This window comes from Arctopsyche grandis, chromosome 5 (genome assembly GCF_051622035.1).
Source record: "Arctopsyche grandis isolate Sample6627 chromosome 5, ASM5162203v2, whole genome shotgun sequence".
NCBI classification, from domain to species: domain Eukaryota; kingdom Metazoa; phylum Arthropoda; class Insecta; order Trichoptera; family Hydropsychidae; genus Arctopsyche; species Arctopsyche grandis.
This window is the reverse complement of record NC_135359.1, coordinates 2,127,113-2,155,069: the sequence shown is the minus strand read 5'-3', so window position 1 is coordinate 2,155,069 and position 27,957 is coordinate 2,127,113. Positions and strand designations below refer to the sequence as shown.

Genomic DNA, 27,957 nt, shown 5'->3' with positions numbered 1-27,957 from the left:
TTCTGTATGCATATTTATACCCAGCAGTGCAGTTTGGTTTAATATAGAACTTGCATTCAGAACAAAAATACCCAACACAGAAATAATCACAATTTCGGAATACTCTCATTTTTACATGTATTTTATTAAAAAAAAGAAAAAAAAAGCATAGTTAACTTCTTTCGTTTAATTTAAAAATTGTACATAAATACATTTTACAACATAAGCGACAAATCTTACATACAGCGTGTTAATAACTAAATAATAATTATACAATATACGGAAATTAATATTTTCAACAACAATCTTCAGGTAATAACTTCGTCATTTTCGTTCTTTGATAAGTACATCAATCGCTCGACGATCGTTTTGGTCAGTAAGTGTTGTTGTTCTCTTGGATGTAGACGTTACCAGGTCCCAATGGTCGATCTTTGCCTTTCCCAACTGTAAACAAAACAGAAAAAAATCATTGCATAATTTTACACACAAGAAACGGATGCAGGTGGCACAAAACAAAGGATGAACGTGAGTCGAAGAGCTGATTCGAGCAATTGATGCACATAATTTTCATGATTTACGATGATGTATGCGAAAACTTAACATCTAGAACTCGACTATTAGACCTATCGTATTTCTATAGCTCTCAAGATAACAAGTTGTCAAATGATAATTTAGATATTCAAGTATAGTATTTTAATCATTTGTATTCGCAAGGTGTGGGTAGGAAGGATTACCTGGTCATCATTTCATTTTTATTTTACCAATTTTTATGGATTTCCAAATCAAATTACATATACATATGTGGGAATTCATGTAAAGGAGGATCGTGAAGAGGGATAAATTAAACAAGACTTTATAGCAAGTCTTTTATTCGACATTCAAATCCAGAACCCACTATTTGAATATGTTTTATGTACAAGTTTAAATTCATTGAGTTTTTCAGTGTCTCCAAATTCAACGACTTATGTCATAAAAATGCTGCAATGTTTGTAATTGACCAGGAAGGCGCATTGGAGTTTACCTGTTAGGCCTTCCTGATATATATGTATGTAAAATAAAAAATATTGCAAAGTTTGCAAAACCTATTTATAGGTAAATTATATTTAATTTCAACTTTTTATTGCCTTTTGATTCCATTTTATTATTTTTTTTTACAAAGAGCCATTAAAGAGTCTAGTAAGTTTGAATTGTATACTGACTGAGATTGTTTATGGATGAAGGCCTATTCAGACTATCCAGCACTCCAAGGCAACACCCCAGCACAGCAGTGCACGGAAAAGACTATTTTTATTCATACTATACATTAGCGTACTTTCAGACAAGATTTAGCCAAGTTTAAGGCAAAATCAGCTTACACATACATATGTACATTAGAGAGCGCAACGATACGGCGCAATATTGCTTGCGTCGTATCTTCGAGTCAATAATGTCCCAATATGACGTTTCCGAAAATATTCATATGCGCATGCGCACTTTCATTAGTAGGCATGCACTCGCTACTATGACGTCACATCGTGCGTGAATATTTCTACAGTGGCCAAAGAAAACTGGCTTTACTTGATACATTACGGCGATATGTACTGCTGTATAATATGTATATACTTTATGCTGTATATACTTTATGTCCCTAAGCACTATGTGCGTGGTAGACATCATCATTTGCTGGCTGTACCTCCTGCCCGCACAGTTCTTTTTCGAATGGCTCCTATTCCAAGAGCTATTCGACTTCTTAATGAAATCGTTGCTGCCGAGACTGAATGTGATATTTTCCAACTTAGTGAGCGTAAATTGTCGGAAATTACTCTAACCCATTTATCTGGTAGTCTGCGCTCATCATTGTTTTCATGATTGATTGTGATTTATGAGTGAAATTTTGATTAACTCTCTTCCATTTGGGCCTTACAGGGATGTTTTGTATTTGTAGTTGTTTCTTACATATTTATTGAAACTGCCTGTAGGTGCAAGGCATTCCTTATGCTATATATTTTTTTATTTGATATTTTTACTCTATCTGTAATTATTAAATGCTGTTTTTTATGTTTATGTATGGATGTATTTATGTTTATGTTCAAATGTATTTTTTTTATGTATAATTGATGGGTGTATTATTTTCGTTGTGTATTGATTTGTGTTTAATTGTTATTTTGTTTTTTTTTTGTGTTATGTTTTTTGACCATTGTGGCACTTTAGGAATTCCTGTTATGCCACAATTGTCTGTTTAGAATAAAATATATAAATAAAATATAAATAATAAATAATATGAATAAATTTTGCGGCTACTGCTGTTACGCCCACGCCACATTACGGAACACATAAATGTGTCCATATACATAAAATATACTAAATAATACTGCTGTTTACGTGCAGTTGGCGGTATATGCTGTGCCAGTGTGCATAGACCTTTACATTAACGTATGCACGTGGCTTATACTTATGTAAACACAAAACTAGTTTTTGGATCTACATATAAATGAACCGTACGAATGCTTTTATGTACATATTTATAAGAAGAAAATTCAAGTTGCCAAAAAAGTGCTCATTTACAACAGTGTTCATATCCAAAGCTTGTGATTTTTCAGAAAGCACTTTAAAATGTTTTGAAGTGCTACAGTTTGTTTAGGTGATTATGTCGCAATACAATTTTAGTATAATTCGTTAAATGAAGATTCGGAAATACCATTTTTAACCCCTTGAGTGCTGACATCTTTTCTGTTGAAAATTTCGCCAACATTTCCGACTTGAAGTATTTAGATACCAATTACCATTACCCTAGATAAATACCGCCATGGATTTCGAGTTTTGTAAAGGTGTGTTTACACTGTCTAATATATCTTGCAACAATATAAAATAAACAAAAGAAGTCTATTAATGAATGTATTTATCCAAAACCAGTTCGATCTTCCTCATTGTTGTTAAAATGTAATGCTCATAATCTAAATGCCAAGCCACAAGCTAAAATACTCGGCAGTATTACACTGTAATACACTGCTATGGTTAAAAATTCTAAAATTCCGGTGTAAACTGGTCTTTGTAAACATTGACAAATGAATGACACGGATTACACGACCTATGTTCAACGCATTTTTATTCATTGCTACCTACTAAAACAGGCTTAGCGGGTAGTATTCTTGTTTATTTTTTACACAGTTCAGGCTGATGGACTTGTTGGCAAAACGACGATCGGTGTTGGTCAGCATTCAAAGAATTAAGTAGATTTGGTTTGCTCCAAACAAAACTTTTTGTGTCACTGTTGCTGCAAATGCAGAGTTTTCGCCATAGAAATGGAATATAAAAGGAATTCTAGAACAATAAACTGTAGCTTTTCGAAAACAAGTAAGCGCTTTCTAATTTTGAAGACATCGTGTATACAAATCCACGCTGAACAAACCCAGACATCCAGGACGTATTGAAAATTGAAAAATAGCGCGCATTTATGATTGTTTATCGATTCGATATTTATGACGGGATTTGACGTCGAACCTAAATTTAGCATCGCGGTCGATTCCCAACACGAACCAGAACAGTTTCATTTTTTTTTATTTATTTTTCCAACAATAATATTTACGCAAGATTCAACCCCCCAAATCGACTTTTAATGCGGCGTTAGAATCGAAAATTAAATAGATAATAATAACGGTTTTTGCCGAACAAAATGCGCAACAATGGTGCTCGATGATTTGGGATGAGCGCTCAGACGAAATGATCCGAACGGAATTTTAAACACGTCTACTATGTACATACATAGTTGCATTTAACCGATGATTTAACATGACTTTTTGGTCCCGAGATCTTTTTAAGGCCAATCTACACTATGACATTGACGTCGACGACACACGTCGAATGCTACACGAGGGATCCGAAATAAAGGTAAGCGAAACGTACAAATGTGACACAAAGCTCTAATTAAGCTTTGAATTTTGTTAAAGTGATGCCGCTTACAGGATTCGGAATTGTCGTCGTTTCGATTTCAAAGAACACCGACATTTTGGTGGACATGTGAAACAATAGGCAATCGATGGAAACGAAAACTTTTGTCTTTTGGGTACGTACGGCTGTGCGTGCCCTCCATGCTCAATAGACCTCATTGAGGAGAGGTCCTCTGCGGAAGTCGCCGGGCCCTTCATCCTTTCGAAAACATTTTTATTAGATTCACTCACGTGGACAGGCTCAAACGCTATAAATTAATTTGACGCCGTTTGAAACACTGAGAGGGGATATTCAGTATGACTAGATGCGAAGAAGATGAAAGAGAAGAATAAAACTAGCATCTAGCATTTTTATAGTACATGGTTTTAGAAGTGTTGTCTTAAGAAAGGTTTTTATCAAAGCGTTCTTCTTTGTAGATTTACATACCACAGTCATACTAACTCAAGAATCTCTTGGGTACTGGTAGATCTAAAAATTGGGTCTACCTCACGAGCCGGAATGTGAAATTACCGAAAACGCAAATATCGGAAGGCAAAGATCGAAAATCGAAAGATCTTAAGTCGAAAGATAAAAAAAGGGTGCATGGTAAACGGTACATACTCACTTAATTTGCGCGAGCAGGATACAACAGGAACAAGAGGAACATGAGGAACAGGCTTTTCCTCCCGTATTCTGCGCGAGCACATTAATACGAAAGGAAAAGCCTGTTCCTCTTGTTCCTGTTGTATCCTGCTCGCGCAAATTAAGTGAGTATGTACCGTTTACCATGCACCCTTTTTTTTGATCTTTCGACTTAAAATCTTTCGATTTTCGATCTTTGCCTTCCTATATTTGCGTTTTCGGTAATTTCACATTCCGGCTCGTCACGGAGACCGCTACAAATTGTATGGAATCTGCATGACGCAAGCTACTCTCTAATGATTGAGAAAGTGCAAAAAGCATTTCTTCTCTTCCTACATAGGAAAGATTGGTGGTATTACCCATTTCTCTACCCTACTCCTTTCCTTTTAGGCATGCTTGGGTACAATTCTCTTGAACTTCGGAGAAACTTCTCATTAATTCGTTTCGTTCTCCAGCTACTACGTGGTATTACGTCATGCCCGTTGTTGCTGGAACAGTTCGTACTGTATGTCCCTAATAATTATGTGCGTGGTAGACATCATCATTTGATGGTTGTACCTCCTGATCGCACACTGCTTTATCGGATGGCTCATTTTCCAAGACCTATCCAACTTTTCATGTGATATTTTTCACCTCAGTGAGCGTAGGTTATCGAAGATTATTTAACCTAACCTGTCTGATAGCCTGCGCTCATTATTATTTTCATAATTGAATGTAATGTATAAGTGGAATTTTGATTTTCTCTCTTCTATTTGGGCCTCGCAGGGATGTTTTGTATTTGCGACTCGTTCTTAAATATTTGTATTGGCTATCGGCGCAAGACATTCTCTACTTTGTATTTTATTATTTGATATTTTTACTATATCTGCTATTATTATAATGCTACTGTTTTTGTATGGTCCAACTTAAACTTAAAATAAATAAAATACACAAATAGTATTTTCTATCAATTTAATTCGTCTGCAAATTAGCGTGTCTTCTTATGGTTGAAAAAACACCTCTGCTACCCAGAAGCTGACCAAAAATATTGTCGTTTTATTTATATTTATTTATTTATTATTCATATTTACATATCAAAATATAATGATAATATCGTATTAATGAAACTTGAACCAGATCGCATCAAAAGAGAAACTCGTGGGTGAGAACCATGGCCATAATAATAAGCATATTTTCAACAATTCACAATTATTATTAAGCTCAAAAAGACAGTACGTTTGATTATAGTAGGTGTAAATCAAATAAAACTAGATTTAAAAGATTTATAAACTACTGCACCCAAAACTTTATCTGGATTCTAGAAAGATTTGTAATCTTTGATGTATTGTAGAATGTAGAATGTCTCAAGAATATGTATAACATGAGTTATTTATATTATATTATAATTTTTTAATTTTATTTGCTTTGTATCTGGGCTTAAATAGGTGCTAATTAAAAACCAATCGGATGGGAAAGCTGCTGAGGCAGTTATTTGACATCTAAATGCTACATATATAATTTTTTAGTGGACGTTGTGTCGTTAGACGTTTCGTCGTGGAACCATAGTAGACAGATAAATACAAAAATAGCTCTAACTGATATTAATAAACATAATTCATTTTCCATATAAAACAGCACTTAAGCTTACATATTTACCGACACAAATCTAAACATAATCCATGGGCACTTCACCAAACGAACAACAAGCAAACTGAAATTTGAATACCTCACTGATCAAACTTAACCCAAAAGTTACGATTATACATATCTGCCCACCCACACGTACACCAATTGAAACCAGCTTGTATAACTTGGATCTCAGAGATATGAACCATGAGCATTCTGAACACGAAGCCCCTTCGCCGAATTTATATACTCAAAGCCAGTGGCGGACTGGGACTGAAATCAGTGTATGCCAGAAGTTAAAGGGGGCCCACCCAGGGTTAAAAAAATTTGTATATATTATATATTTCTATCATATATCCTGTATACATGGATGTGTCTAGATTAGGAATAGATTTTATATTCGGAAACTGTTTAAAATTGTGTATTTAAATCTATATCGTATATAAGTATAATCAAATGTTATTTTGAAAGTATGAAGTTTTAATCGCTGGTTGATGAATCGTCCTATCAAAATTGTTCTAAGCAATTCAGTTTATATTATTCACGGAAATTTGTTTATTCCCATTTTTATTTCAGTAGGTAGTTGTTACATAGGTATTGGTATATACATAATCTTGAGGTTGGAAATGGGCCCGGCAAAAGGGCCCACGCAAATGTTGAAACTTATATTTCGAGCCTAATAAAAAAAGTTAACCGATCCTTGGGCTGTTAAAGCAGGTAGTAGTTGTTTGTGTATATCGTAAGAAATTTGTTTTGTTGAAATACCCAAACTTTAGGTCCCAAAGTGCAATATCCTATAAATTTTTACATACGTGAAATAGTTAAAAAAACGTTATTTAATTTTACTGAGGGCCCATATTTTCTAACAGATAGGGGGGGGCCCACATGCCATCGGGCATGTTGGCTTGTATGGCCAGTCCGCCACTGCTCAAAGCGATATCAACTGGCATGCACTGGAGCACACCCAGGTCGAACGCGATGCAATTGGAAACATGTGTACGTACGAGCAGGCCAATTTCAATTCCATCAACGTATGCACATGCCATTTGTATTCTCGATGCGAAAACAACTGATTATGTAGCGAATAGTATGGCGATTATATCAGAGTGCTGGAACAAGCACGTTCGAAACGAATCGGCGTGTGGAATTGGAACCTCAACTCTCAAGGATGCCTGCGAAAAGTCTCCGGAATATTTGGCATACTCGAATCGCATTTGGGAAAACGAAAGTCAATCGATCGAATGGCTGACCAAATAGGACAGTAGTTTGGTCACCGCTCGAGAACGGTTTTTGGTGTGACGATTCGAAAAACTGCGCACAAGTTCCGTTCCGAGAGTGTGCTCGTCCTATGTGTAAATATTAATCGTCCGATCGAATATACTACGACTTCCGTTTTTGCAGGTGAGCAGGCCATTTGTAGTTTGTAATTGGTCGTCGTGTCGTAATTTCAATTTGATCGAATGTCGTTTGGTATGTGAGCTTCAAACGCGACCTCGATCGTGAGAGAATCCTTTATAACCCTGCACTGTCGTCGATTTCGATACAACAATGTCAGCGAAATTCAATGCGACACGTGTCATGTCTTCAATATAGCCAATATTTACCAGTCGAAGTACTCAATCATAACTAAACACTGAATTATAATTATAAATAGATTAAGCTTTTGTATCCTTTTATGTGTAATACTAGATTCCACAACATTAGACCACTCACAGAGCAATTTGTCAATTTATCGCTCAGTAAATTCAATTTCAATTAATAAATTTGCTGGGCAACTTGTCAGCCAACTGACAAGGCTGTTCACAACACAATACAATCTGAGCAAAACCTAGTTCGTAGCAAGATACAATACTTTTTGTTTTCTATAAGTCAAAGTGATTCCAAAATTGCATCTGACTTATGTGAGTCAAATTTATGTGAGTCGATCAAATTATCGATGGACAAATTGCTCCGAGTGGACACATTATAAACGTATCGGTATATATTTATATTTGCGTTTCGTTAGAAAATGAAGAATATAAGTTAGATGAGAAAACGAAGGACAATTGATTGGATGAGTCCATGACGAATATTGTCATCGAAAAATAAAGCAGCGCAATTACGAGAAGTGATTTAACTTCCACGACTAAATATATGTATGTACTGTAACGTAGGAATTTCAGATCAATGGAAAAGGGAGTTCAGAGTTTGTATGGAATAACGTTTGTAGAGAATTCCGAGTTTATGGGAAATTTCGAGGATGTTCCAACTACTCGGCCTTTAAAAGGTTCCGTGTGGACCTCCTGAGTCGTAGGATAAATGCTGTGAATTGATTTTGAGCTATAAATTGGATCCCTGAACCCACCCTTACGCAGCAACACTTTGACTGCATGCTCAAAATCCCAAATTACATTCCAAAGATATTAATAGAATGAATAAATGAAATAGAAAGGGAGATCTGCAAAAATGTGGACACTAACCTAAAATATAATAGCTCATATTAAAAATGTTCTAGTATTTATGAAAGGTGGGATGTTATGTTATTCATGAAGAATGAAGAAATTTGAAGGAGTTTTACCAAAAAAAGACATTTCAATAAGCAAAATGATAAGATGTGTTTTATTTTTGATAATTTTATCAAAAATATGCAGTATTTGGAAGGTTAATGCTATAAATCATACAATGATGATGATAATCAGTCGATGTTTTTTTAAATAGCAATTCGGAGTATAGTAACGCGTATATGGAGTGCGCTCAAGAAGACCGTCGTCGTCTGAAGATGGAAAAAAATCGATTATACATACGTAAAATATATACATACGTTGCATCATATATGCAAAATTTACCGTTAGATATTACAAATGCATATCATAATTCTCGGAATTAAATTTTACAAATTCGACGAAAAAAGCTATTATTGCACCCAAAAGAATGAGTAGTAAATGAGCGCGTGCCAATTTTGCGGCATTCGGATCATCATTTTTTTTTTCATCAATAAACGAATTTTTCACTTTTATTTCTTTGGAAACGTTTCCTGCCACGATTGTTGGAAGTTCCTTTGATTTCGTAGGTGGGCGGGCAACACTTCCTCACAAAACTATATTTTATTTGAATTCTGACGTCGGTTATAAATATAAACAGACGTTGGATGAACTGCCAGCAACACTTCCGACCGACAGCATCGAGAATAAAATCAGGGAAATCTCAATTATAAAAATGTAATGGTGAGAATTCCCGGAAGGCAGACGTCTGGGATTTTGGGAAGTTGACGCGAAAACTACATACGAGAAGAAGAACGAATAGCAGCTGCGTCCGTCAAAGGATGTCGTAAAAAATACATAATACCTAATAGGAAATCAAGACAGTGTCGCAATAGCAAGGAAAGGAAGCAAAGCAAGACGAGACAAAATTACTAAATAATCGGTCAAGGTTAGTTGCGAATAATTAATGCACATGTGATACGAACGAGGAAAATATGTGTCAAAAGAATGTATGAGTTGTATGCAATGTGCATAAAAAGAAGCGTAAGGCAACTCCTTGACGAAGAGATTTATTTATTATATACATATGTACATATATACCAGGAAGGCCTAACAGATAAACCCCAATGCGCCTTCCTGGGCAATTATAATACAAACAATGCTGCATTTTTACTAACGAGACATCTATGAATTTTAGCTTGTACATTAATTGTAATCGAATAGTGGTGACATAGCAGGTAGGAAGGTTTTTAGCCAATTTTTAATCGAGGAACCGTTTCAACAATGAAATCAGAAAAATTGGCAAACTCTGATGGGAAACGATCGACCCGTAGTCGCAAATATCCAAGTCTGACCAGCAGCATCACAGATATACTCGGAATAAATTATTTTCAATCGAGGTCAACTCACGGGATCGAACCCGGCGCCTCTCGGTGCTAGGCAAAAGCCCAACCATCGAGCCATGCTGCGGCAGACGAGACTTGCTTCCAGATATATGTATTTATGTGGCAACTTTTTTCAGCAACGAGCAACCTTTCTGTCGACCGAGAAAGCCTTTTTGTTATAATTTGCTTTACTGTGCTAAATAAATCCGCTAGCCACTGTGATGGACGCCAAGTTTCTAGTTAAAAATGTCTGTTTTAAGTTAAAAATATGCGAGGTAAATTATTGTAATTAGCTATAAAAATCATGTTATCATGTATTCAAGGTCGAATAATATAAAATAAGAGCAAGAAATGAAAAAGTAACGGCTGAAGCAGTGCCGTCATTTCAAGGCGGATATCATTCTCACATTGACCGTTGAGCGCGGCGCGTAGTGAATTCCCCCTATTTTTCAAATCTGTGAGGCACGTTTACAAGGGGCTTCCCGCGAAAATAATTATTAATGTTGATATTTTTATTTCGTGATGACATAATTAGCCAGCAGCAGCATGGCTTGGCGGTTGTGTTGATACTAAGCATCGAGAGGTCGCCGGGTTTGATCCCGTGAGCTGACCGCGATTGAAAAGAATTTATTCCGAGTATAATCGTTAATGCTGCTGGTCAGACTTGGATATTTATCGACAAGTTCTTCAAATATGGGATACATCGTAATCGATCACTGTCAAGCAAGGGTAAAATTTATCAAAAATGGTCCATAGGGTCGTGTTGGTATATGTACATATATCACTGTCAAGAAAGGATTAACATTACTACACATTTCAACGAAACAGCTCAAATGTTTCGTTTGTACCAGGTATGGTACCACGTATGCCACAATTTTTCTATATGTTTAACCGTTTAGACGCCCAGCCGACGCGCTGAGCGTGTAATAGATACGGCTGTTTGCGCCTTAAGGCGCTTTGGGCAGCTAAGCGGTTAAAACAATCTAAAAAAAAAACAAATCCCACATCCCAGGCTGTGTGATTTCACCCTTAGAGTATTTTGTAATGTCATATGTCTGTGGCTAATATATAAATAAAAAATAAATTAAATTAAATAATTCGAATCACATGGATTTCAATGAGGAATGCGTGAAATACGAAGATCCTGTATTCAGTACATATTTGGAGAAATAAAATAAAATGTAAGTCCTGGTCACTCGCTATCCACCACAGTACGGTGAGTGTTTAAAATCAATACAATAATTTGGTTGATCAGGATGAAATATTTACAAAAGACCTATAAATCCCCAACTTCCCTTTATTTGAAAGTAAGGCTAAAGATTTTCTCAATAACTAATCATTTATTTTTACGAGCATAGTGATGCGACACGACAAGACCAACTGTAATCGAATAAAACTACGGCTATAGTGAAGCAACAGACGAGACAGGAAGCGAGGAGCTGTCACCAGTTTCCGATTAAACTTTGACAGTTCATGGCTTAGCAGTTAGAGTGTAACCATATCGTTACTACCCACGTAGCTTTTAAGAACTCACACGTAATGTGTTGGGCAATCAGTTGGGAGATTTATTGCAGCCACAGACTAATAGCAGCAGGTATTCCAGACTCGTGCGCTTTAGATCTATTGTAAATATTTTGTAAACGAATCAAATTTGAATATTGTATTTGGGTTATATGAACATTGGCACATTCGGGAGTCGATCTGAATTCAAATTTAGACCGTTTGACGTCAAATTGCCGGAAGTCTGTCCAGCAGTACAATATACACACATACCAAAGGTACATTACAGGATTCTATCGTTGCAATAACGACCGTTTCGGAGATTATTGCCGACGATACGTTTCCTGTGTTTACGCATTATATGTATTATATAGCACCTTGTTCGTTTATAGCGAAGGTATGCGCGCCAGAAAACGCATTTATCGATAGTAATTTTCGTCCGCGTGCTCCAACATTTATTCAGTGAATTTGACGTGTGCTTCCCGTACAGAAGTGGTCCAAAGGTAGAACAGAAATAGCCAAGGAACTCCATTAGAACGTGCCCCCGTCCACGTCGACGACATTTACAAAATCTGACGGCTGAAACCGATGCCGAACGGAAGTGCTTATTAAAATCAGGACTATCCCTCTTGCGACCGTAGATTTGTATATAAGATCTATGTATTCCTTCAATTCGTCGAAGGATAATTAGGGGACTTTTCTAGTCTAGACTCTTATGTTACGGTGTATAGAGACAATGCGACTTGCTTTCAGTCTTGCATGTCTTGCAAGTCTTGAATGTCAAAAAAAACATCAAATTATTTATAGGGTTTACAAACTCCGGATTTGCTTGAAATCCATTTTTGAGCTCAAATGAACTAGTGATGAAGAAGATGATACTAGCGAAAATAATGAATAAGGGCGCGATCACACAGCGAGGGAGCGGTATGCTGTACGCGGGATATATTTTTTAGATAGTTTTAAACACACACAAAATGTAGGGTCATACCCGGTATGATACGCCGGATCTTACGGGATCGTGCGGGATCGGAGCGGTCTCGTTGAAATTCTATAGAATTGTTTATACTAACTTGACGGTGATATATACCAATTCGTCGACCCTCGGACGACGCTTGACAGTGATCGATAACGGTGTATCCCATATTTTTTTGAAATCTCCTCCCAAGCTTCATTGCGAATGTTTTGGTCCTTATATTTTACGGATCTGACGTCATAGACACATTCGTACTGTCGCACAACTTCTATTAATTTTTCTGACATTATGAACTGCGATGTACCGATATTATGAACTGCGATGACCGAGCTCAAAAGACGAACTGTTTGTGATGTTAAACGCAAAACTGCAATTGCAGTCACCACTTTCTTGAGTATAAAAAGTATAAATAAAAAATACTTTGTTCTTGATATAAAATAAAGTAAAAATGGGCTCTCTTTAAACGAACATGTTATTGTATCGACATGTACATACATACATTCATACGGAAATGCATTCAGTATCAATTAGTTACAGTCCATATTGAGTGCACTATAGCCCTTTACGTAAAAAACATCTTTGTTCGTTTATCTGTTGATGGTATTAGGGATTTAAGTACGTATTTAGTTTTTGTACCAAAAAACTTGAGTCCATTGTCTAGTCATTTCTGTTTATTTAGTAACAATTGGTTCCGGTAAACAATTAGTGTACTACATAAAACCCTTTATGCTGAATACATCTTTGTCCGTGATCGCAGAGTTTGTTTATGAAAGTATCGAATGAGTATTTAATTCTTAAACCTACCCGGAAATATTAGTCAATTGTTGTTATAAACCGGACACTTGTTTGTCTATTTTTGTTAATTGTTTACTAATTAAGTTTAAAACTGAATTATTAAACAATAAAAGCTTGAAATCCTTAATGTAATTTGTATTTTCTATAATCTTATTATTCCGACAAGTTATGCTATATTTTTTTGCAAATATGGGATACACCGTTATCGATCACTGTCAAGCGTCGTCCGAGGGTCGACGAATTGGTATATATCACCGTCAAGTTAGTATAAACAATTCTATAGAATTTCAACGAGACCGCTCCGATCCCGCACGATCCCGTAAGATCCGGCGTATCATACCGGGTATGACCCTACATTTTGTGTGTGTTTAAAACTATCTAAAAAATATATCCCGCGTACACCATACCGCTCCCTCGCTGTGTGATCGCGCCCTAAATATTGGTACTGTATAGCGTGCTTTATGCAAGATGCAGGTAGACGCGCCTTACAAGAACTGTCTAGACCTCCACACTGTCAAAACATTTGTGAAATAGAGCTATTTTATAAAATATCAGCATAGCACGGATTCTAGCTCAGCATTGAAAGTGTTAAAACAATTTGAGCTTAGTTAAGTGCTTATGTTTATTTACTAAGCTAAACGTTTATACACAATTCCTCACAGGGTAGAAGTTCGGCTGCCTGTGTGCAAAATTAAATCAGTCGCTCTTTAATTTTATCAGCAATTGTACAAATCATATTAATACAAAAAAATGAAGTGCATGCCAGTAGTTCAAAAATACCTTATGTACCAAAAATCATCATCTACAGCCATTCATCATCCACTGCTGGATGAAGGCCTCTCCAACAAGCTTCCACTCATCTCTGTTTTGCGACATACTCATCCATTTCACCCCACACATTTTCCTTATTTCGTCTACCCATCTTCCCTGCGGTCTTCCTTTTACCCTTTTGCATTCTCTCGGGTACCATTCAAGCACTTATTTTGACCTTCCGTCCATTTTTCTAACCAGGTGGCCCGCCCATTGCCATTTAAATCTTTTTACTTTATCTACTATGTCCACTACCCTTGTCATACTTCTCAACCACGTGTTCCGCTTCTTGTCTTTCCTCGTTCTGCCGAGCATACAGCGTTCCATAATTCTTTGAGTGCATTGAACTTTGTGTAGCATCTTGGCGTTCAGTGTTCAAGTTTCACATCCATACGCCATCACTGGCGAAACGCATTGATCGAAGATCTTTTTCTTCAGACAGAGGGGCATTTTTACAAACCTCCTTTTATTGATTTAATATATAGTGTTGAAAATTTTAATCACAATAAAAATTAACCAGAAAACCAAAACGTTTAGTTCTGAACAGGACCGGATGACAAGAGAATATAATTTTTTCGACTCCATTTCTTTCAGTCGCCTTTATATTTCGGTCGCCCGTGTGCATTGCACACATTTGTACATACGGCAGGCGCGACCCTGATTCCTCACTAAAGAAATTTCTTAAGTTGCCTTGAAAAATTCTCATACATTTAGCAGTATCAAACTGCCTGAACATACTTTTAATCAAAACCTTTCTTAAGTCAAAAGTTTTCAAATTTACGAAAACAAAAAGATACTTTTGAAACATTAAAAACGTGTTGCATTTAATATTAAACATTTATGTAAGTTGGGAGTGAAGACAGCTTTTATTGTTTCCAACACTTATTCCAGTGCTATTTTCAGAGCACATAATACATAATTCTAATGTGCTTTTGCTTAATGTAGAACATATTCTTAGAATGGTGCTCGAGAGAACATCATACATATATTAACCAGTAGTATAACTCGGTGGTTGCGTTCATGTTTAGCACCGAGAGGTTACCGGGTTCGATCCCGTGCTAATTTTTAATACTTTTGGTCAGAATTGGATATTTGTGACTCCAAGTGGATCATTTCTTATCAGAGTTTGCCAATTTATCAGATTTTGCCAATTTATGTACAAGTCTAAATGCATAGATGTCTCTATGGATTAATCCATTAATTAATTAATTGCTAATTTCGTGTCCTTCAGCCTCTCGAAATAAAAATGTAATAAAAACGCTGCAATGTTTGTCATTAATTGTCAAGGAAGGCGCATTGGGGTCTACCTATTTAGCCTTCCTGGTACATATATAGCCAGCAGCATAGCTCGGTCGTTAAGCTTCTGCTTAGCGTCAAGAAGGTGCCGGGTTCAATCCCTGAATGAAAATGAATTTTTCAGAGTATGCTGTTGGTCAGACCTGGATTTGTGACTCCAGGTTGATCGTTTCCTATCAGAGTTTGCCAATTTTCTCTGATTTCATTGTTGAAACGGTTCCCGGAAAAAAAATTGGCTAAAAATCCTTCCTACCTACTATGTCACCACTATTTGAAGTTTGATTGATGTACAATAAAATTTATGATGTCTCGTTAATTTGCGAGTTTTTCAGTGTCTCGCAATTCAACGACTTGTAATAAAAATTCTGCATTTGTATTTGTAATTGGCCAGGAAGGCGCATTGGGATTTACCTGTAAGGCCTTCCTGGTATATATGTATGTATGTAAATAAAAAATAAATAAAAAAAATAGAATATTGAATGTTAAATTCTGTAAGCTACTGAGTCTGGAAAAGAAGCGTTTATTGTCAAAGATTGATCCTGGTGGCACTTTCGAGATTTGGTTCCAAGCAAGATTCATCGCCAAAATTGCGACAACTTCCACACATGATTGAGATAAAGCTCTTCATCAAGTCCCATTTTCAAAGATTAATTCTTAGTTTGCTTGAAAGTTCTAACTGAAAGTCACCAAAGGGTTATTATATTCGTAGGTATACTCCCACTGGATGTCATTTTCCGTTTCGATTAATTTAGTTGACGCGTGGAAACTGGTTAGGTGCAGTATTTTCGCCATGCACGTGTCCCACGCATTTGCAGTTGGGTATACATATGGATACTCCTCGCAGTTCAAGCAGTGCATACTCCAAGAGATTTTTTTCTGTCGCCGCACCTACGTATTGTTGACACTCTTCAGCTCTTGAAGACTCTTCACATGCTTTCTTTCATAATGGGATTTTGAATTACAGTGAATGAAGGACCTCGTGGCTGTCGAACGGTTCAAAACTTTACGACCGTTAACGATCGAATTGACGACAGAAACGTTTCGCTCGGGCTTTATTCATGCGAAACGTGATGTCCGTTTTCCATTAATAGACAAAACGCGAATTGGTATTCAAGGTGAAGAAGGGCAAGACGAAGCGGGGACACGAATGTGTTTGCCAGAAAGTTGACGGACGATTTGGCCCTCCTTGGTGTCCTCTTCGAGAGGCAAAAGAGTAAATTAATCGCCGGCGATTTGTACACTCGGATGAGAAGCTGGCAAATAAGAAAGTTTCGTCTTTCGCGAAGAGGAACAGCAGAGGAAACATGTGTCGCTCGGTGCAAGAAAATGTCCAAGATTAATCGCAGCTATGCATGTAGATCAGATTCATTAGACACACTCGGGGATATCCATGAACGAATTATTTATCTAAATTCTATCTGAAGTACTGAGAAATTCATAAATCTAAATTAACTACACATTTTTTTTCTAAATTACATACTATTTAATCTGACTAGAGTCCCGATACATAGAAGAAACCAGAATAGACAACTATAAATGGAATAGATTGATACTATAAACCGAAACGAGTAGATTTTAGACCCATATCCAAATACAAACACATGGCATTTACCAAGCTGTAGTCAAAGTTAAAACTGGTACCACTTTAAGATATTTTGAGCTATTTTTTATAGCAGGGGCATATGGGTTATGAGCTGCGTGCACGTTTATAAACGTTTGTTTGCGTAAATTAACTGAATACCATCCCTAAATAAGAAAAGAGACCATGTTGCCACAAACATGCGATTAGATTTAAAAGAAACACATCTTGAATTAGTATATTCTGAAATAAGCTTATTTTTTATACATATAAATATGTGAACAGCCCATTAAAAAATGTGAATTTTATATAGAATTTGTTCTGAATTTGTGAGGACGGGTAGCTGAAGTACAAAATAGAGAAATAATTATGTCAGCAAGAAACTATAATTGGAAAAATGGTATTCTTCTCTGAGCTCAATCTTATATAGCTTTCTGAGAAAACTGATGTCACAATTTTTCGGTTATCTAAACTTTGTCTCTGATTACTAATTAGTACTTTCTCTTTCAGTGAGTACTAAAATGGCTTATTAGTACTCATATTTTTATGCTACACAATAGTGTAGTGGGTCTACGTTTACCAACCAACCAACAGTTGATAGATACATACATATTTAGAGAATGATTTCGCATTCACATCAGCATTCTCGAAAAAACAATGAGGTGTGGTATACGTTAGATGAAAAATTGAATTCCAATACTAACAATAAAAATTTTCCCAAGAAGACAATGAACTGCGAGCACGCTTAAATCAGTAACTGTACATCGATTGGAGACATCATTAGATTACAAGAGTGTTCGTCGACCATAAAAGGGGAGTGCCACCCATGTGGCCACTTTTGTGGTTACTATACTACGTGTATTAAACGTACGCAACATTTCAAATAAGTTTTCGCTTCCTTTGAACAATTTCACCGGTAGGAATCCATATTTGTAACGTTTGCAACAACAGTTAACGTATGCGAGTGGTCGATGGGCAACAACGAAGACTGGGGAAGAAATTGTACATGAGATGTTAGAGGAAAGAGCCCACAACCAAAGAAAAGAAGAGAAGTAACGAACGGGACGATAAATCCGCGTTCGACAAAAGAAGTTCTGGAAGCTTACCGAGTAATTGCTCCAAATAAGCACAGCGAATGTTGCTGTAATGGTTTTGGGATCCTGCAGGGGTTATACACTCGTTCGCCTCGGCAGACGCCATCATCAAGCTTATCGTTGTCGATAAGCCTTCGACATCTGAAAATTTAAACATCGAAATATAATAAAAAACAAACAAAGACTCGCCCTGAAACGGAAAGACGAGCTAAAATGCAGAAACGGCAAGTGCGGACATTAAAATAAACAATAACATCAACGGAAAGTATTTGAACACACGAGATGGAAGGCACAAGCATCTCATTTAGGTAGATGCACACAAAAACGTTTCCTCATCCCAACATGTGCAAATACTGCAAATTCTTCGAGAGGAAAAAAAGAAGACTGCGGTTTCTCACAATAAATCTCGACAAGAAAAGTTTTTTTGTTGACACATAAAACAAGGGGCCTTATTGTTGGCATGTGCACTAAAATGCAATACAGGCCTAGTGCAAAAAAAAAAAAATATTCGCAAGCAGACACGCTCGAATGTCAAAATGATACGAGCAGCAAATTTTTCAATCTATTTCAGTAAACGGCTCCTGACAATGGAACAATCTACATAGTTATAAATAGAAGAGTGGTTTATTTGCTACGCTGAAGCCGATCAATGACAATAACTGTTATAACGAATACGTGACCAAATGCTCTTGGCAAATTGTATAATCAATGAAAGAAAGGTCATTTCGTTGCTTGGAATTTTAAACGGTAGAAAATTTAAATTGCGAACAACGAGCGTTTACAAACTCGAATATGTAGGAAATAGTGTTTCTGTAATCTTGGGTACAGATTTTCATTGAATGCACAAAGGATAATGGTTAAACAACAGAAAAACAAAAAAATCACACAAACACAGGCGCCAGACCAGACATCATAAATCATGCCATGGTTATTTTAGCGCCAGAAAATGACTTCATTGATTGATTGTAATTGTTACATTAAAACATCATCTGAAGTACTTAACGACTGTTCAATTCGTTTCTACGATTATATCCACTCGAGTGTTTCGATGAAATGATATATCAAATATTGCATTCAACTCGCAAGTCATTCCAAATATAATGTTTCGGAAAATCAACATCGAATTTATTTTAGACTAGTGATGTGCCCGTTGATTTCAACGGGTGGTTTCGGAAAGGAATTGATACAAGAATTAAAATAAAGTTATATATTGCATATAAATATAATGTAAGGTAATTTATAGACGCGCGCGCACGTAATATTAATCGTAAAAAGTGCGCGCATTACACGCTCACCAATCCAAACCGTTCGTAATGATGAATGAATGTGGGAGCCTGGGTGTGTGTGTCACCCGTCGCTCGGCCTGACGTCACATGACACTCCACACCCTTCCACTTCCCCACTACCACGCTTCCCCGCGTCTCCTCGACCACGCGGATGTGTATCCACGGTCTGGCACATACACACATCGCGTCCGTTTTTATATGTTCTAATATATAATTTGGGTGACCGTGAAAAAGTCGAAAATATTCGTTTATCATGCATACATATGAAAAACGGTTAGTATATATATATATATATATATATATATATATATATATATATATATATATATATATATATATATATATATCAGTGGCGTGCGGTAAAACTCTCTATCCCCCCGTCGTACATCCTCTTAATTTGCGCGAGCAGGATACAACAGGAACAAGAGGAACAGGCTTTTCCTCCCGTATCCTGCGCGCGCACATTAAACAAGGCTGTATGACAAAAAGAGATAATTTCACCGCATGCCACTGATATATATTATATATACATAGTACCGTTTACCATGAACCCTTTTTTTATCTTTCGACATAAAATCTTTCGATTTTCGATCTTTGCCTTCCGATATTTGCTTTTTCGACCTTTTCACTTTCGGTCCCGTGAGGTAGACCCATTTAATTTCGAAAGAGACTTTGTATGCATATATGTATTCAAGTATGTGTGGGAACTTCGAAAACAAAACAAACTTTCTATGACGACGATTCGATTTTTTTTTCATTTATTTATTTATTTTATATATATATATTAGCTATCAAGCTAATTTAAAAAAATATATCTTAATTACTTAACTCTAAAATTTATAATTAACTTATATGTACTGTCCGTCACAGAGGTGTCTCTTCGCACCTCGATTCAAATAATTTCTTTTGATTCAAATAAATTTAATAAAAAAACAAATGCATATTTACTATTAGATTCGCCATGTTTACGCTGTTTATATTACAAATACTGAGCGAAGCCGGGTAAAACGGTTACACGACAATTGGTGCAAGTCCAAAAGGTTCAACGACAAAATGTACCCGAAAATTAGTGCACTGACAAAATGTACCCACGACAAAATGGTCACGCGACAAAATGTCCACGGAAATAATGTTCAAGCGACAAAATGTTCAAAAATCCTAAATTTTTCTATTTTAATGGAAAAAGTAACTTTTTTTGCTTAAAATTGTCGCGTCCCCGGGCAAAACAACTAGTATATTATAAATATAGACACGTGATCCAAGTGTGCTGAACCTGTTTCTCACAATTAACTAGTTTGTCGCTTAGACGGCTGAACGGTGCATAGAAAAGTCCTACTAAATAAGTTATACAACGCATTGGAAGAAAAGTCATATTGCCCCGTAAATTTGATGATACGTACCTTTTCGGCACTTATAATGGGGTTGACACGATGCGAGTAGCTTAGACGTTACTCGCAGCGTGGCAACAGCTGATGTAACCGCTTTTGGCGTCTATGTTATTCGTCCACGCTACTTGGTCCAAGCTACTCGCATCGTGTCGAGCCGGTATTACTCAGAAGATTTATGTTACACGTATAAGTATACGAAGTGTTCATATTAAAAATAAGTACAAGTATGGTACATATTAATAATTCAACCATTGTTTATGTGCTATTGATATTATTTTAAACATGAAAGATATAGGCGGCGGAAGGTGATAAGCAGATAGCGACATTGTAAGTAAGATGGCATTTTAAAGAAGCGTATTTTAATTAAACAAACAGGAAGATGGCCACACCGGAAGTAGCTCATGAAGTATGGCCGGGACGACACGCCTAAGCCTACACATTAAACAAAATCTTTTTAGATAAGCAAATATCATAAAATTGATAGTAAATTCAATTCAAACACTTCTACGAGTGTAGCTGTAACTTTAAATCTCAAGGAGATGAGATACGTACCATTTTAATTAAGTTATAGAGCAGCAGCATATCCATCTCAATTCTCCTTGCTCGAGTTTCAATTGAGATTAATCAAAGACAACTGTATAGATGGTCGGAGAAAAATGCATTTTTTATACATTTCAACATTTCATTTATTTTTATTATATCTGCAGTAAGATCATTTAAAATGCATCTCACTGGACGCACAACGCAGGCAAATAAAATAAAAATTTATATAGCATGTACGCGTTGAAAATATTTGAATAGACACGGAGGAGACAGTGAATGCTTATTGATTTAGTAAATCGTTTGATTCGTTTACAAAAACAGAGTTCAAATGCTAGGATGACCATGCGTTGAATAGTCGGGGCGATTAATTTATCAAAAATATCTCAGCTGACGAAATATGGCAGTGCCCATTGTGTAGACGCGTCATAATTAATTACCAGGGGTGTCCAGACACAATTCTTGGAAACCATTGACAAATTATACAACGAGCTCGGGGTGATTATACTCAATTGTAATAAAATGGCGACAAAATTGGGCTACACAGCAGCATGTCTCTTTATTTACATAATAATAAGTGGAATAAGCTAAAGACGAAGTCGTCCATTTCGCGCGCGCGTGTTGTCCATCAACCGCGTTTTCCATGCTGCCAATCCACGCGTTCGCAAGACAGATACACGGCTGCCAACCATTTACAAATGTCATCTAACGAGACGATTCCGGGGGTAAATACGCCAAAATTTGAACGCGTTTCACGTAAACAGGCGTCAATCGGGTACGATCGATCGTTTGCGTACGCGATTTTGTACAATTGCCAACATTTTAATGGCGTTAAAATAAATATGCGCTCATTGGTAAAGTTACAAAAAAATAAATGGAAAGTTACAAAAATTAAGCAATGGCAGCTTGCCTAAAATACAATGTAAACAGTTTTGCGTATTTGTGTATTTTATAATACATACATATGTATACATACATATATATATGTATAATTCGGACGACGACCGAGATTTTTAGACGCCAATATAAATCATATTTAAATTTCGCCGTAATTCAAAAATACAAGATTTAAACGTTTTGAAAATATTTATCTTAACGTATATTTTTCAATTAAAACTAACTTGGATCATATTTTCCTTTCAAAATCTTCATTTTTACTGTTTTCCAGATCACGCATTTCTACTTTGCAAGACTCACAATTCTATTACACATATTTTGAAATACGTATGTATACCAAGAGAACCGTTTAATTCGAACCAGTGTCGATAACACCCTTTCATTTCCTTATTCTGGGGTAGAAACATTGTTCTTAGTTGAATAGACAGCCCACAAGTGAACTACCTTGCTCCCTTCTACCTAAAACATTCTATTGGGTTACCATTCCAGCATTCCTTTAACCTTTCATCATTAGAGATTGGCGGTCGAGTTGCCACCATAAAATAATAATAAACCTTTCCATTGTCCGAGAAAGCAGGAGAGCAAAAAAAAAGTACATTGATAAAGTAAAAATGGTTGACAACAAAAATTGACAATAGAAATGGCGAAATCACACAGGGAAGAACGGCACGTCGTGTGCTTGGCTCTCCACTATGGGGGTTCTCCTACATTTCTTCAAATATGGGATACACCGCTATCGATCACTGTCAAGCAAGAATAAATACAAGGATAAATTTTTACCGAAAACACTCCAGGGGGTGATTTTGGGACGGTGTGTGCTAGGCGTGCCATGAATATGTGTAAGGCATGCCACACTTCTTTCGCATGTTTAAAAGTATTTTAAAAAAACCATGTGCTGCGTTCCTTCCTGTGTGATTTCGCCCTTAACCATTTTTTAGCCGTCAAGCATCTTGTCTGCCGGTCCTTACTCATCATATGCCCATTGCTTTTTAAATCTAACATTTTGCCGAAGCCTCGCTGATAAGTTTACTCTGAAAAGCATAGGAATACTGGAAGACATCACTCACCGGCTTGCAAGTTCTCCTTGAGGATCCTCCACTGTCTCGCGTAGTACACAGAATACACTCCTACGAGCACGAGAAACAAAATGCACATCGCTATGGCCAACGACAACATAGTGATGGCCTGATTGTCATTGCTGGATCCACCATGGTCACTGGTGACCGGCAAATAGTACTTGGAGTCAGCGTCCGCGAGCACTTGCACTGAATTATCGTCGTATTCGTGAGACCCCGAGGACATCGTCGACTGGTCTTCATTGTGCTCTTCCGGTCGACGATGGTGTCTGTTGTGATGGGGTCGAGCCAGCCACGACCAGTCGATGTGGAGATCTGAGATCGGGGCACACTCAGCATCTCTGTGGTGCTCGCAGGGACGTATCACCAGAAGTGGAGGCTCACAGCGGCGACACTCGAGGCAGCTGGCTTTCTCGGAGTTCCACCAGGTGCGGCCTGGCCGGCAAATTAGACCTTCGGCTGCTGCTAGACTAGCAGCCAATACCAAAGCGGTCTCCCACACCGATGCCAGCATCACCTCACTGCAACAACACAATCTCTATAAAAATCATTATCAGGACCTAGGAGGCACTATAGAAGTTTATGGGAGGTACTTTTAGAAGAAGCATATGATGTTTTTTAGAAACCTTTGTGGAAGAACATTTCCTCTTGGAAAATTTAAATAAAATATCCTAAGAACACTATATATTCTAAGAATCCCTAGTGCCAGTATTTCAAGATATGTATAATGATAGATACAAATATGAGACTTACCGAAACGATCGAAAAGCGCCCGACAGACTGAACCACAGATTAACGACACGTGTACCTTATGCGTGCTCACTGCTCGCACTTACACTAAGCGAAATCTACCCGAAGTCCCGACATACCTACCCTGTATACGTTCTGTGCTTCTGATACTTTAGTTCCGAATTTTGCCTTATTAAACTCGCCAGAAAGATCCAACTCAATTTTAATAATTACCATTTTAATAATTGCATCTATGCACATCGAAAGGTTACTCGTCATCTGATGTGCAATTTTTCATTCGTGAAGTCGAGAATTGCGTTTAAAGCAGCCATCCAGTTAATCTGTGGTTCAATCTGTCTGGCGCTTTTCGATCGTTGGCACCAAAACCGGTTTTTAACTATGTAGTAACTACCAAAACTAAACAAGAATACTACCCGCCAGTGGCGGCTCGTCCATGTGGGCTGCGGGGCTGCAGTCCTCCCAGTACAGTACATACGCATGCTATTTTTGTTTTCTTTTGATCACTGGTATGGTTAACGAGCTACTACAACCCGATTAATTTCTGCAGCCCCCCAACTATGAATTCTCACGAGCCGCTACTGCTACCCGCTAAGCCTTTCCAGGTAGCATTGAATAAAAATACATCGAACATGGGTCGTGTAATCCGTGTCAATGTTTATAAAGACAGGTTTATATCGGATTTTCTGAATTTTTAACCATAGCAGTGTTTCAACTTGTGAGCATTAAATTTTAACAACAATGAGGAAGATCGAACTGGTTTTGGAAAAATACATTTATTAATAGACTTCTTTTATTTATCTTATATTGTTGCAAGATATATTAGAGAGTCTAAACACACCTTTACAAAACTCGAAATCCTCGACGGTAGTTATCTAGAGTAGTGATCTGGTTTGTTTGGATTAGCTATAATTTTTATACCTGCTTTCTATTGAATTTCTAAATAATTCTAGTTGGAAATGTTGGCTTTTAACAGAAAAGACGTCAGCACTCAAAGGGTTAAGAGATAATGTTTGAATGGTACCCAACAGATTGCAAAAGGATAAATGAGATGGGTAGACGAAGTCAAAATGAGGGATTAGAGTTTTTGATAAAATAGATGTTGCTCGGATTACATTAGAATAGAAGTGTGTTAGGGAGTACTTATGTACTTCATCTAGCAGTAGATGAAGCATAATGACGATGGTGATATTCCAGATTGAAGCATTTATTAAATTGATTTAGGTATATTCTACTTCTAATAATAGCAAATAGCAGTTTCATAATTAGCTCAACAGAACAATCAAAGCATCCCCGTAGCAACTCAAAACGCATTATCTAAAATAGCCAATTCCACAGAGAAGCGCACAGTCTACCAAAGTCGTCTGCTCTTTGCCGACACCAAAATGCAATGCAAATGCACCTTATTTGCAGTTTGGCATTCTGCAAGCGAACGTTGCACTATTGACGGAACTTGAAAGGAACTGCTGACTGCCGGCTAGCACGTTTAACGTTTTGTACATAATCATTGCACGATAATAATCTTTTGATTTGAGGTGTCCCATGGGTGCCAAACATTGTTCCATTTCGTACACCGAAAATAACGCAGAGGCCACATCGGACCACATTGGCTTATTTTAAGCAATCTGTGTCGACGACGGACATCCATTTAACAACCGTTTTACATTGGTTATTTACGCAAATTCTGCAATTCTTGTTGATTACGCGTGGGTTGACTTGACCAACTGGAAGATGGATAGCTTACTTGCATCTACATACTTATGAAGCACAATGTCTATACCATAAGTATGGTACAAACCCACTTTAATTCTAGTGAACATGACTCAAAACATCAGTTGTATAAAATAAGTCGATATGATGAAAAAATATCGGTTTAGAAAGCTTAAACGATTGTTATAAACTCCAATTAGTCGGAGAAGACTTGGTTCTGGCGAAGTGCCACCAGGTGAGTTGGTCAACCGAATGCCTCTGGACGTTTGTTGCAATTTAATACACAATTTATCTTCCAAATTATCATATTAAATACAAAATATGCACATAAACTTAGACTATGTAGTGTGAAAACTCATAAATAAAATCTACGTGGGATAAACGACTAAGCAAAAAATTTCAAATTGACCAAAAAATTTAATTTTCTTAAGGGCTTCGGGTTATTTATTCGTTAGCCAATTATCCAGTATTGTGAATACTAGATATTTTACTATAACGAAAAAATACAAATAAAATTGCACTGTCTGTGAAAAAATACCATATTTAAAGGAATAACTTATTTATATGAACTTCAGGACTCATATAACTAATTAACATCATTTTTGGCATACATACATATGTATTTTCAATTAATGGAACTATCACGGATAATCCGTTTTTTGATGAATTCCATTCCTGTATACATATTGAGAGTACGGTGTATTTTTTATGTTTTAGTTACATTATCCAATTTAGTTATTTAGTCCAACATCTTCGAATTACAGCAAGTTAGTTTTTAGATGACTTTTTTTAAGAAACCAATATACATATGTAGAAATGTTTGTCAATGAAACGAGTGGTGTTTTTGGCGGGAAAAGTTGAAGGAAAATTATTGCACAAAATGGTTATGGAGAACTTTTGTCGACCATTTTTTTTGCACTCCTGCTTTCTCGGAAAATTGAGAGGTCTATTATTATTATTGTATGACAGAAACTCAATCGCAGATCCTTAATCATAAGAAAGAATAGAAAGCAGACGCGTAACTACTATGCCGCACGGGCATGCGGTGCATGCGGGCCATTTAGATCCCATTTAGGGCCATTTAGGCGCCCAAACGGTTTTTAAATAAAAATACCAGAATTTTAACAAATAAAAGTCTTGGAAGTCGTAAAATTTTTCTTAAAATTATTCATATTACTAATAAGAAGCACTGGTTAAAATTTGATACGCAACAAATTACATGTCGATTTTCAATAACGTTATTTACTACTGTTTTTTTAAACATGATTTTTGAATTTCCTTTCTACTAAGTTAATAAAACTAAAAAATAAGTTTGATGACAACTCAGGCTCAAGGAATTAGCAATATTATCAATTGAACATGAAGAAGCGTCTAAAATGTCATTGAAAGATGTAATTGCAGGATTTGCGGCTTTGAAGGCGAAGAATAAGAACATATAAATGACGGGCTGAAAACCAAACTGGTACAAGTGACATTTAAAAAAAAATCTGGTTTAAGTGCTAAAATAGCATATATGAAATGGTATTATTTTAGCACTTAAACCAGCTTTTTTTTTAAATTTCACTTGTACCAGTCTCGTTTTCAGCCCGTCAAATTATCAATTCAATTTAAAAAAACACGTACTAATGGGGGGACTTTTTGCTAACATTTGCATGCGGGCTCAAATTTTCTAGTTACGCTACTGACATAAAGTCCACGTACAAAATGTTTTCTGTCGATTTGACTTTAGATTCGATTTAAAAAAAAGTGCTCTTTACAAAGCATAATTTACAATAAAAGTGCTAGGCATACAAAAGAAAGTCTTGAACAAAAGTCACAATTTGTACAATAGCTCACGGGGGACTGTTCGTTGGGAAGCGTCGCTACATAAACAACTCTGTGGCCGTCCTTGACCACAGAGCAGAGTTGAAGTCGAAGTTGAAAGCTCGTACAATTCATAATAACCGTTCGATTTATAACATAACAGAGGAGAGAACAAATGCGAGACCTTTTCGCTTTTGATGGCCGGTTGAAAAGTGCTTCACATGATGCGCGCCGAGTGAGGAACGCCGATAAACCCAGAACTTGTCGGAGCACAAGAACGACCAAACCACAATACGAGCCAGACCAGACTGAATCGCGCCAGCTACCTAACTACGAGCTACGAAGAACGGACATCGAGGAGTTCCTCAAATGAACTCGAATCAGTCGTCGCCAACCAGTTTTGAGCATTCTAGAATGATTTTGAGCAACCAGTGCAAAAAGGTTTTTGTTGGTCCTTTGAGATAACACAGCACACTAGATGGTGCAG

The 27,957-nt window shown here is 36.8% G+C and overlaps 1 protein-coding gene across 2 annotated transcripts; it reads right to left on the bottom strand.

Moving 5' to 3' along the window:
* Window positions 1-95: 95 nt before the first annotated feature.
* On the bottom strand, window positions 96-27,946 carry wgn (Tumor necrosis factor receptor superfamily member wengen). Of its 2 annotated transcripts, XM_077430461.1 has the most exons (4): window positions 27,655-27,811; window positions 23,202-23,731; window positions 18,036-18,164; window positions 96-423 (listed from the first exon to the last, which is right to left on the bottom strand). In XM_077430461.1, the coding sequence occupies exons 2-4, from the start codon at window positions 23,722-23,724 to the stop codon at window positions 353-355; spliced, it is 723 nt and encodes a 240-aa protein (XP_077286587.1). In that variant the 5' UTR covers window positions 23,725-23,731; window positions 27,655-27,811; the 3' UTR covers window positions 96-352. The 2 variants fall into 2 exon arrangements, with proteins under 2 accessions (XP_077286587.1, XP_077286588.1); XM_077430462.1 differs by lacking the exon at window positions 18,036-18,164 and having other exon boundaries at window positions 146-423; window positions 27,655-27,946.
* Window positions 27,947-27,957: the final 11 nt, after the last annotated feature.

Excerpts from the sequence above, each read along its gene's own strand:
- wgn (XM_077430461.1), bottom strand. The coding sequence starts at position 23,724 with ATGCTGGCATCGGTGTGGGAGACCGCTTTGGTATTGGCTGCTAGTCTA. Across the intron at positions 18,165-23,201 it reads CAAGGAGAACTTGCAAGCCG|ATGTCGAAGGCTTATCGACA; the intron begins GTGAGTGATGTC and ends TTAAATTTTCAG. Across the intron at positions 424-18,035 it reads TTATTTGGAGCAATTACTCG|TTGGGAAAGGCAAAGATCGA; the intron begins GTAAGCTTCCAG and ends TTTTGTTTACAG.